Consider the following 13,236-nt stretch of genomic DNA (forward strand, 5'->3'; position numbering starts at 1 on the left):
TTATAACCTTACAAGTGAGGATGTTAAAATATATATATACTTGAACTTGGTTTGCCCAAACCATCAAAATGAATTCCATTTCTTGTGGTCTCCTTCCCCTATCCAATTCACTATATCCTTTCATGCAACTAATAATAGTAGCTTTAGGGTTACCTTAAACACAATGTAAAAGAATGAAACATTTTTAACATTTTAACATCTTTGGCCCAGTCCACTATCCCTCTGCCCGTAGAGGTGAAAACCATCTCATATGTGCCGCAGTATGTGCGGCACAATGCCTTGGTTATAGCACCTATCGTATTTTCATATGTCTGTCCTTTTAAGTAGGCTGAGCTCCTACTGTGGTCCCCCAAACTTAGCATATAGTAAGTACTCAATAAATGCTAACTGAAAGAATGAATTCATTACAATAAAATAGATGAATCTTAAAGATCAATCTGAGGGGGTTAAAAAAGACCCTAAACCACTGTTCATTAAGATGAATTCAACTTCAATTTAATCTGGCTACATTTTATCACTTAGTCTTTGGATTACTTTGCACACCAACAGAAAACTATTATTTTATAACCTCTCTTCAGAACCTGCCTGTATTACCACTGAAGGAGAGTGTTCAGATGCAACAACACTTCCACTACTTCACTCTTCAGACATTTAGTGGGCACCAACTATAGGCAGTAGGACCACAACCAAACTTTTCCCCACCCAGGTACTATTTTCCTATTACTTTATCATTATAAGAATCTCTCCCAATTTTGGGGAAATAAGAAACAGTGGTACTTTTGACAGACTGCTGAATAACAAAGTTCTCAGAAAATGAACATATCTGTAGAGTGTACTGACATTAATATTTTATGCTTTTTCTTTGTATTGCTGTTTTAAATATATGTGTCTTACATCCTACACTAAAAGCATCTGAAAGTAAGATTTAGTTTATGTTCCAAAGAACCTCATAATGTGGCTTTTCCACTGAAGGCAATCATTAAACATTTGTGAATGAATGGATTTTGGTGCAGGTCCCAGATTTTAAAACTGCAAAGTCAACAAATTCATAGATAAGAAGTTGGAATGTTGTCGCCTAGGAATTTTATTCTACCAATTTTCTTTGCTTGGATTAGTCTGACCCCAAATATTCAAATCAAAGAACTGCATGTAGAATAAATAACATTGTGTTCGTACAAAACATATGAAACGGCACCAAGTTCAATCCTAAGTGAAAAGAAGTGGCCAGAAGGAACCTAACAAATATTTAGGATCATATGTATATTAAAAAGGAGAATGCAAGGAATACGTATTTATAAACTCTCATATAAGATCCACAAATCAAATTTCCCTAAATGCAATTTACAAAGGGATTACTGATCCTGTAACAGTATTAATTATATACAAGGACAGCAACACTGCAAACGACAAAATACACTCAAAATACAAAAACACTGCAAAGGACAAAATACACTGGCACTTGATACAGATGAATTTGACCTTAGTTATCTGAGAAAATTTATTATTTTTAACAAGAAACTTAAAAAGACAGTGTGAAAAGGCAATCTTGTGAAAAGGCAGTCACCAGAAGTTTAACATGAAAGAAATGCATTCTTTATTTATTTATAAAGTAGCTACAAGCTAAGATAAAATTTTTTACAGAATCTGTATGAATTGCCTTCCCAAATTAAAGTTTATTCCAAAAATAAGTTTTGTAAAAATATATATATTACTAGCAACACCAACATACTGAATTCATAAATTATATTCTTCCAGGCATTTCAAAGCACAACCCCAAAGAAAACGCTGTAGATATACATAGAAACACAAGTATTTCGTTAAATAAGACTAAGACCTTGAGTATATAGCTCGATAAACAACAGAAAAAGTGAAAAAAAAAAAAAAAAATTTTTTTTTTTTGATAGGTCCCTAGCAGGTAGCAATCTCTCTTAAAAGGTTAAAAAGAAAGGGTAACCTGTCAGATGGGAAGAAGGTAAATCAGTTGCTTCTATAATAATTTAAGTTCTGATATCTGGTAAATCTGTGTTAGTAAGGCTTGACCACTGTCACCAGAATTAGCTTCCTAAAAAATCAGTCGTTCTATAGTTAATACATACACTGATATCCATGGTATTATTATTCCTTTTAAACATATTAGATAGACACAAATGAGTTTTCAAGCCATTGGGCCAATAGCACATTTCACTACTTTTTTCACTAGTTTAAGGACCATTGAACAACAGCAGGAAGTTACACTGATATATTCACTCTCTCTCACGCGCGCGCACACACACACACACACACTCTCCCACACATACATCTCCACTGTCACTTTAGACTAAATATAAAATGAATCTTTATCTCCTTTATAAAACAGCTTATAATGTGTAAACATTCTACCAAAGAAACACTTTTCAATGACAGGGACACCAAAAGCAAAGATACTACCAATTATATGGAAGACTAACAAAGATAAATGAATCTTTCACCAAATTATCTCACTGTCTCTTTTACTAAATTCCAAGGAGCATCACTTTAAAACAAGTGAAATTCACAGGCATGTGGAATACCTAAGAGTAACTGAGGCATACAAGAAAAGATTTACCTGACAAAAACAAGAAATGGGGAAAGGATTCCCTGTTTAATAAATGGTGCTGGGAAAACTGGCTAGACATATGTAGAAAGCTGAAACTGGATCCCTTCCTTACACCTTATACAAAAATTAATTCAAGATGGATTAAAGACTTAAATGTTAGACCTAAAACCATTAAAATCCTACAAGAAAACCTAGGCAATACCATTCAGGACATAGGCACGGGCAAAGACTTGACACATGGGATCTAATTAAACTAACCAGCTTCTGCACAGCAAAAGAAACTACCATCAGAGTGAACAGGCAACCTACAGAATGGGAGAAAATTTTTGCAACCTACTCATCTGACAAAGGGCTAATATCCAGAATCTACAATGAACTCAAACAAATTTACAAGAAAAAAACAAACAACCCCATCAAAAAGTGGGCGAAGGACATGAACAGACACTTCTCAAAAGAAGACATTTATGCAGCCCAAAAACACATGAAAAAATGCTCATCATCATTGGCCATCAGAGAAATGCAAATCAAAACCACAGTGAGATACCATCTCACACCAGTTAGAATGGCCATCATTAAAAAGTCAGGAAACAACAGGTGCTGGAGAGGATGTGGAGAAATAGGAACACTTTTACACTGTTGGTGGGACTGTAAACTAGTTCAACCATTGTGGAAGTCAGTGTGACGATTCCTCAGGGATCTAGAACTAGAAATACCATTTGACCCAGCCATCCCATTACTGGGTATATACCCAACGGTCTATAAATCATGCTGCTATAAAGACACATGCACATGTATGTTTACTGCGGCACTATTCACAATAGCAAAGACTTGGAACCAACCCAATTGTCCAACAACGATAGACTGGATTAAGAAAATGTGGCACATATACACCATGGAATACTATGCAGCCATAAAAAATGATGAGTTCATGTCCTTTGTAGGGACATGGATGAAACTGGAAAACATCATTCTCAGTAAACTATCGCAAGGACAAAAAACCAAACACCGCATGTTCTCACTCATAGGCGGGAATTGAACAATGAGAACTCATGGACACAGGAAGGGGAACATCACACTCCGGGGACTGTTGTGGGGTGGGGGGAGGGGGGAGGGACAGCATTAGGAGATATACCTAATGCTAAATGACGAGTTAATGGGTGCAGCAAAACAACATGGCACATGGATACATACATAACAAACCTGCACATTGTGAACATGTACCCTAAAACCTAAAGTATAATAATAAAAAATAAAAATAAAACTTTAAAAACAAAAAAAGAAAAGATTTAATAGCACGAGTCTAGTGTTAAAAACTCTTTGTAATCATTTCTATAGGTCTCTCTCTGAAGTTGTATTATCACCAAAATAGATTTTAAATTGTAAATATCTATTTGAAACCTTAAATTTAACTAAGACCATTGTGTTAAAGCTGCAACTCAAATTCAGAATAACGTCGTTGCTTACTGGTGACAAAAAATAAGAAATTTAAAAAGACAGTGTGAAAAGGCAATCTTGTTGAAAAGCAGTCACCATCAAAATGATGCTTCTAAAACCAATTCTTACTAAGTAGTTCCTAGGAAATACTATTTAAATATAAAAACAGACCATACCATTTCTGTTCTCAGCAAGATTTAACAAATGGATGAGTAGCCAGGTTATATTTTGATCAGTAATACTTACAAAGAGATTATTTTAAGTATCTTAGGGTACAAACACAGGTCCCTCTAAAATAATACTCAGGATCAAATGGTTAATGTTTAAAAGAATCACTATCAGTGAGAATTCAATTATGAGTGAGAATAAAAAATTGATTTAGCTTTTAAAAAACAATTTGGCAAAATATATGAGGAAACTTAGAAATGTGTAAACATTTAAATCCAGTTACTCTAGTTCCAAAATGTATTTTAAGAAACTAAGTAGAGACATATACAAAGGGTTATGTAGAAGGATATTCATCACAATGTTGCTTATAATACCAAAATTAAAAGTTTATAATAGTGGAATCAGTAAATTATGGGACATGCTCTAGCAATAGTGACTTAAAGCCATGCTTTCGATTAATACACAAAATGCTGATATGTGTAATGGCATCCAAACACTAACAGAATACAAAACTGTTCAGTATGGTCCCAATTTTGTTTTAAAAATAAAACTAAATCCCATCCTCTCCTAGCTATTTAAGGACCCCATTCCTGCAATGGTCCCATTTTCTGCATTGCCAAATATGCTGTGATATTCCCACCTTAAAATGCAAAACAAAAAAGTTCCACCATCTTCAATCCTACATTGAAGCTATATATCTCACTTTCCCTTTAGCTACACCTCCAAGAAAGAACTGTCCTATAATGTCTTCATTTCTGGTTCTTCCCATTCTCTCTTCAACCTACTCCAATTACACTGTTGTTACTGCCCCTTCATTGAAAGCTACTCTTATCATAGTCTCTAAATTCAATAGTAAATACTGAATTATCATCTTATCCTATTTAGGATATGACTATATTGTTTCTCTTACTTCAAAATATTTTTTCTAACTTTCAAGATTCAATTTTCCTCACTGGTTGCTACTTCTTAATCTTCTGTGCTACATTCTCCTCCTCTTTCTGACTTTTAAACACTGGAGGTGCCCTAAAGCTTAGCTCTCACCCTTCCATCTACACTATTGTGATACAGAAGTAAAACTAAGCCAATATGGGAATTATGGATACGACAAAATGTAAGTATTACAAACCTCGACAATGAAAAAACTAAGAGTAATTATCAGACATTAGGGGATGGGGAAGTGGAGGTAGAAAGTTTAAATGTTAACTCCTTTAATAGTAGGAAACCTAAAAAAAAATTCCCTAACTTCTTAATGTTTTTCACATATATAGTTAATGTTAGAGAGGTCTTTTAACAATTCCTTATGATACACATACACAAATTCTAATGTTCAGCAATCAGTTTTTCTTCTGTTTAAGTTAATTGTAATGCTTTTATTTAAAATGGCATGTGTATTAGTAAGAAGTCAATCACAAAAACCATTCTAACTATTTTAAGCAGAAGAGAATCAGGAAAGGCCTTTTTTGAGTCTCCAAGAATGATACCTAGAACATGTCAAAACTAGTCTTTGTCCAAAGGCTGGCCCTAGAAACATATTGCATTAGCTGGAATTCAGGGATTACAGAATCAAGTTGTTTGTTCACTCCAAGCCAGCAAAATGGATGATTTGAGTAATACCATCTCTCATTCCATTCAACTCAGTACCAAATCCAAAAAGTAAAGTGGGTCAGGCGCAGTGGCTCATGCCTATAATCTCAGCACATTGGGAGGCCAAGGTGGGCAGATGGCTTGAGCCCAGGAGTTTGAGAACAGCCTGGACAACACTGGGAGATCCTGTATCCAAAAAAAAAAAAAACCAAGCAAAAAATTAGTCAGGTGTGGTGGCGAGCACCTGTGGTCCCGGCTACTCTGGAGGCTGAGGTGGGAGGATCACCTGAGCCCAGGAGGTTGAGGCTTCAGTGTGTCATGATTATGCTACTGCACTCCAGCCTGGGTGACAGAGTGAGACCCTGTCTCGAGAAAAAAAAAAAGTTAAAGTAAATCTGATTTACCAGAAAGAGTAAATTTGGTTGGTGAAACCTAAAATCATATGCAGAATTCTAGGTGCAAAGAGAATTGTAGTTTTTAGCTCTCTTAACTTTACAGAAAAATATATGTAGCAAATATATCTCCAAAACATATGTCAAATTAGCCTATTTCTCTCTGTGTGTCCACTGTTAACACCTAATCCAAACCACCATCATCTCTCACCTGGACTGCTGTCAGCCTCTTGTCTCCCTGTGACCACTCAGCAGTGGCTTTTCACTGCTCAGTGAATAAAACCCAAACACTTTATCATAGGATATGTCTTTTTTTCTGTCTCCTCTGACCTCCTCTCTTAACCTTCTCTCTGTTGATCATTATATGCTCCAGCCACAGTAGTTGCGTTTCTGTTCTTAAACACACCATACACATTCCCTCCCTAGAGCTTTTACATTTGCTGCTCCTTTAGTCTAGAAACATACAAGGTTTGCTCCTGCATTTTCTTCGGGTCTTTGTTCAAATGTCACCTTAGCAGAGGCACATTCCCTGGTTAACCTATCTAAAACAGCATTAACCCTGATAACTCCTATGTTTACCTTGCTCTACAACATTAAATATCATGTAAATCAAAATTAAAATGAGATACCACTACACCCTCACCAGAATGACTAAAACTTAAGAGACTAACCCAAACTATCTTGAAAAATGAGGACTAAATTGGAGAATTTACCCTAACTGACTGGAACACTAACTGTAAAGCTAGAGTAATCAAAATGGTGTGGTACTGGCATAAAAGTTGACAGAGTGATGAATGGAACAGAATATAAAGCCCAGAAACAGACCCATACTTACAAAATCATTTGATTTTCATTAAAGGAGCCAAAGCAGTTTAATGAGGAAAGAAAAATCTTTTCAGGAAATTATGCTGGGATATCTAAACCCATATTTTTTAAAAACTTAGCTTCAACTGGCTGGGCACAGTGGCTCAGGCCTATAATCTGAGCACTTTGGGAGGCCGAGGCAGGTGGATCACCTGAGATCAGGAGTTCAAGACCAGCCTGACCAACATGAAGAAACCCCATCTCTACTAAAAATACAAAATTAGCCAGGTGTGGTGGTGCATGCCTGTAATCCAAGCTAGTTGGGAGGCTAAGGCAGGAGAATCACTCGAACCCGGGAGGCGGAGGTTGTGGTGAGCCGAGATCACGCCATTGCACTCCGGCCTGGGCAACAAGAGTGAAATTCCATCTCAAAAAAAAAGTTAGCTTCAACCCCTATCTCACACCATACACAAAAATTAATTCAAGATTAAAGAGAAATCTAAATGAAACAGCGAGCTTTTAGAGGAAAACAAACGACAATACCTTCATAACCTAAAGGCAAGCAAAAATTTCTCAGAGAAGTCACAGAAAGCAACAACCATAAGAGGAAAAAAATTAATACATTAGGATTCATTAAAATTAGAAACATCTGTTCATCAGAAGATATTATTACGAAAATTAAGATGCAAACCACAGAAAAAGAAGCCTCTGACAAGGACTAATGTCCAGGATATATAAAGAACTCCTACAACTCAATAATAAAAAGCCAACCCAATTTTTTAAAATGAGCAAAAGATTTAAAAAGATACTTCACAAAATGTAAGGGATACAAATGGCCAACAAACACATGAAAAAAGCAGCCTGGCAATTTCCTAAAAAGTCAAACATGTATCTATCAGATAATCCCATCATTATACTCCCATGTGTTCCTCCAAGAGAAATGAAAGCATGTGTCCATAAAAAGACTTATACACAAGTATTCACATCAGCTTTATCAATAACTAAAAAATAGAATTAAACCAATATCCATCAGATGAACAGATAAATTGTGAGATAATGAAATATTGTATCTCAATGAAAAGGAATTAACTATTGGTAACATAACATGGAGAAATATTAAATTATGTGGAGTGAAAAAACATACATACTATATGATTCCATTTATACAAAATTCTGGAAAATGCAAACAAATCTACAGTAACAGAAGGAAGACCAGTAATTGATAAAGGTAGGTGGTATAAGAGGAATTATAAATAGGCATGAGGAAACTTTTGGGGTGATTGTATGTTCACTATCCTGATTGTGCTGATGGTTTTATGAGTATACGTGTGTTAAAACTTATCAAATGGTACATTTTAAGTATATACAGTTTATTGTAGGTCAATCATATTTCAATTTAAAATATCAACTAAAGAAAATAAATGAGAAGGAATAATGCTTACTTACAATTTATGGTCCGTATATTTAAGTACTTTGTAACTTCGCTACACATTACATTTATTCTTTAATTCTTCCTTACTGTCTATAGTTATTTTAAGATAAGTATAATAGGAATAGATTAATAATTTAGTGGGCTGTTAAAAAAACTAAAATATTACTTTCTGAAACTGCTGCCACATCCCCAATATTAAAGATGTTAGGCTTAACAACATTAATACATTAGTGATACTCTAAGAACTAAGTATCAGTTAATTTCATAAAAGTTCAGTAAGCAAAATAATTCTCATAATATAGATCTGATTTCTAATTAGGCAGTTTATCAATAATTTTCAACCAATAACGGTCAAATTATACTTTTATATCTTGGACTTTTGTGCAGGATTTCCACCTTTCCATTACAAGATATAATGCTCCCCCCCTCCGTATTAGATTATACTTTCTAAAACTCAGTTGCACTATTGAAGAAAAAGCAGAATTTCTTGCCAAAAGTTTTCTGGGTTTTTTTCATCCTAACTCTAAAATTTTACAGAATACTGTAAGAAAATGCTTTTAGTGATAACATATTATATCATCAATGTTTTAATAAGTGGAAATATACAAAATAATTTAAAGTAATTTATTACCTGGCCACATCCAGGCGCAGTGCATAGAAAGGGTTTGTCATCACTCATATTCCACAGGTCCTTGTATTGCCTATAATCAAACAGAAAACACTTTAGAGTACATATTTTAAAATAAAGAATAATTTAAAATATAAATCTCAAGATTTTTCATTAAGCTTATTAACTTTTCTATTTTAATGCAAAATAAAACACTTTTCTGACATTTTAATTCTTTCTTATTATGAGAATAGATAAAATACATGTAACATGCAGATTTTGCACTACAGGAAAAAGGTTAGGAACACTGCTCTGTCAGGCAAACTTTTTCCTGCTCAACAGTGTAAAAGTACTTATGGTGAAATGAACACATTTCATTTATTCAAGAAAATTAAATGAGCAAATACTATGCAGCCTTCCAAGGATCAGACTGTACTGTTATGAAAATAATGTGGCAAAATTTCTATCTCCAGTCCTAAATTCTAGTGGAATATTTTTATCTATTGGCTAAACATTTCTACCTAAATATGCTACCAAAACATCAACACGTCTAAAAACAAACTCTTAAATCCCTTCTTAAATTTACACCTTTTCCTATATTGGAATCACTATAGAAGACTCAGAGATATTCAAAAATAAAAGAGAAATGGATCCCAGCCTCAGGGAATCTCTCCTCCTAGTAAAGGAGATAAGGTAGTATTAATATAACAAAATCTGTATCTCTAACTCTGATCTCTTTCTAAATCCTAAATTTCCAACTTTTTGTTAGTGGTATACTGAGGATCATAACTTAATCTTCTAAGTCCAAGTTCAAAAGTCTTGTCAACATTTTATGCTGTTTCCTTGTAATACGTCAACACTTTTGTCAAAGATTTGATATATCTCATTTTTAGGAAACCCATGCTGGTTCACAGTAGTCACTGCTTCATGTTTACAGCCTGTACGCAATGATCACTGAGAATACAAATGGTTTCCAGGAAGTCACCATTATTAATCTCATACACAAAATTTGTGAAAAGTGTGAACAAAATTTTTATTGCTTTATCCAAAATGTTTATTGCTATAATTGTCAAATAGCCTATGGACAATTTGATATTGCACTGGTAGGTGCAAGGATGACACTTGGGGAAACACTGGTCTAGACTTCTGGTTTCTAGTCCAACACATAAAGAACTTGAAAGTCATCATTCCTATCCTCATAAAGAGAAATAAGTTAAACAAATGGAAAATCATCAACTCTTCTTACATCCATCAGAGAAATGAGGTCAAAGGGCAAACTGCTGTCCTGAAAAGTTGAGACTGAGGCAGACTCTGAGAATCACAGTTTACTAATAGCAAATGCCTGCTGCTGGTGCCAGTACTAGGCAGAGACAAAAAGCAGAGACAAGCCATTTTCTTATACCTTGTACAAATTTTTGACCTACACAATCTGTGAGCATTATAAGCTATTTTATAACTAAATTTGGAACATCTCCTCATGATATGAGATTTATCTAAATAACACATTATCCTTCTAGTGCTTCTTAAATGTTTACAAACTAACGAATACTGGTATATAAATTTTTAAGTAAGAGCAAAGTATTCTAAACAAGATTGGCTGTAATTGACCACTAGTAAAACTTACTAAATAATGAGTGAGAACAGTATGGCCCCACAATTCTCAAACAGGATCCTCTACACTCTTTATTTGCTCCCAAAGAACGTTTTTGTTTATGTACTATCAATATTGACCACATCAGAAATTAAAACTGAGAAATTCTAAAAATATTAATTTATGATTTAAAAATAACAATGAACTCATTGCATGTCAACATATTTTTTAAAACAATATATTTTCAAAACAAAAAATTTAGCGAGAAAGGCATTATTTCCCACTTTTCGCAAATCCTTAACGTCTGGCTTAACAGAGTAACACAGCTGAATTCTCATATGTGCTTCTGGTATTCAACCTGTTGTGATATCATCATGTATCCTCTAGAAAGTGGCATCAAATCCTTGTGAGATGAGAATTTTAAAAAGGTAAATATTTTAGTATTATTATAAAAATGTTTTTGACTTCACAGACCGCTCTCACATTTAAGAATTCCTGGTACAGGCATACCTCATTTTATTGTGCTTAGCTTTATTGCACTGTGCAGATGCTAGTCTTAAAAATACACTTAAACCTCAGGGAGAAAGCAGATGCTGCAGATTTTTTTCAGATACTCCTTATCAGATTAAGAAATCTTCCTCCAACTTCTAGTTTCCTGCGAGTTTTAATGATAAGTAGACATTGAGCTTTATCAAATGCTTTTTCTGCATCTATTCAGATACTATTTTTTTCTCATTGTTTTAATGTGGTGTATCACACTGAATGTTTGACAAACCAACCAGAATTTCTCAAATAAATCCTCCCTTTTGCTCATATTTTAAGAAGTTTACATCTATGTCATGAGAAGTAACCTTGCCAGGTATCTAAGTTCAGTGGCTTTATAAGAATTGGGTCATATTAATTCTTTTCTATTCTCTAGAAAAATCTGCATAAGATAGGTACTAATTCTTCCTTAAATGTTGCAAGAATTCACCAGTGAAGCTATCTGAGCCTGGAGCTTTCTCTTCTGGGTGGTTTTAAGTAATGAATTCAGTATCTTTAAATAGATACAAACCAAAATTATTGTATCACTTTTGTTCTTCAGCCAGGTGCGGTGGCTCATGCCTGTAATCCCAGCACTCTGGGAGGCTGAGGCAGGTGGATCACTTAAGGTCAGAAGTTTGAGGCAAGCCTGGCCAACATGATGAAACCCTGTCTCTACTAAAAATTCAAAAATTAGCTGGGCGTGGTGGCACACACCTGTAGTCCCAGCTACTTGGGAGAGGCTGAGGCATGAGAATCACTTGAACCCGGGAAGGTAGAGGTTGCAGTGAGCTGAGACTGTACCACTGCACTCCAGCCTGGGCAACAGAGTGAGACCCTGTCTCAAAAAAAACAAATAAATAAATAAAATAAATCCCAGTGCTTTTATGTATGTGTAGAAACTGAAAAATTTATAGCAAAATGCAAAAGACAATGAATAAACAAGGCAGTCATGAAGAGTTGTAATTAAGCTAGAGGACTTTTATTATCAGATATCATGACCCATTATAAAATTACAATAATTAAGACACTGTGGTATCAGTCCAATGATAAACATATAAAGAAATGGAACAGAAAGGAGTACAGAAATGGAACCACACATAGGGCTACCTGATTTGTACAAATGCTCTACTGCAGTTAAGTGGGAAAAGGATGGTCTTTTCAATACTTGGTTCTAGAAATTTTATATAGCAAGAGTACTTGACTCAACTAATAATAATTATGTAATATTCCCTTGACAACAGTAGTTTATCAGTGCTTTAGATCAATGTTTCCCAAAGCATGGTAGCTATCATAGAAAAAAGATTTTTAGCCAAATAAATTTGGGAAATGTTGAATGTGTAGGCTTCAATTTACAGGACTTTTCAGCACCTTAATGTTATGTCAATTAAGGATTCATAACTTTAAAAAATGCCCCATGAATTCTATCTCACATTATACTAAAAATTAAGTCACAGCAGACTATAGACCTAAAAGTGAAAGGCAAAGCATAAGTTTCTAGAAGAAAAATATGAAAGAATCTTCATGATTTTGGAGTAGGCAAAGGTTAAACAGGACACAAAAGGTCCATAAAAGAAAAGATTGATAAAATAGATTTTACTCTACATAGTGCATTTCATTCTGTTTAAATTATACCTCAATAAAAAGCAAAAAAAGAAGTGAACAGTTATTTAGCCTAATACTAGGAAAAAGACAAAAATTACAAGGTAACTACATCCAGATACAATGTGTTCCAGGAAACCTTACAGAAGCTTTGAGAAGGACACATACCATAAAAAATAATTAAAAATGAAAGAATATGTACAGTCAGCCCTCTGTATCTATGAGTTTTGCATCGATGGATTCAATCAATCTTGGATCAAAAATATGTGGGAAAAAACTGCATCTGTACTAAACATGTACAGACTTTTTTTCTTGTCATTATTACCTAAACAATATAGTATAACAACTATTCACATAGCATATGCATTGTAGTAGGGTATTAAAAGTAATCTAGAGATGATTTAAAGTATATGGGAGGATGAGCATAGGTGATACGCAAATACTACACGATTTTATATAAGTAACTGGAGCATCCTCAGATTTTGGTACCTTCAGGAGGTCCTGGATCCAATCACCCACAGATAT

At 34.4% G+C, this 13,236-nt stretch overlaps 1 protein-coding gene across 8 annotated transcripts in view; it reads right to left on the reverse strand.

Annotated features, from left to right (window-relative positions):
- ATF2 (activating transcription factor 2) overlaps positions 1–13,236 on the reverse strand; it is a 95,364-nt gene that overhangs the window by 47,612 nt on the left and 34,516 nt on the right. For all 8 annotated transcript variants that reach the window (XR_010122375.1, XM_055289803.2, XM_063645603.1 and 5 more), the window contains one exon: positions 9,021–9,090. Coding sequence is in view for 7 of the 8 variants with exons in the window: in XM_055289803.2 (XP_055145778.1) it covers positions 9,021–9,090 (70 nt within the window). In the remaining variant the exon portion in view is untranslated. Of the gene's footprint in view, positions 1–9,020; positions 9,091–13,236 lie in introns of those variants that run through there.

Source organism: Symphalangus syndactylus, chromosome 8 (genome assembly GCF_028878055.3).
Source record: "Symphalangus syndactylus isolate Jambi chromosome 8, NHGRI_mSymSyn1-v2.1_pri, whole genome shotgun sequence".
Lineage (NCBI taxonomy): Eukaryota > Metazoa > Chordata > Mammalia > Primates > Hylobatidae > Symphalangus > Symphalangus syndactylus.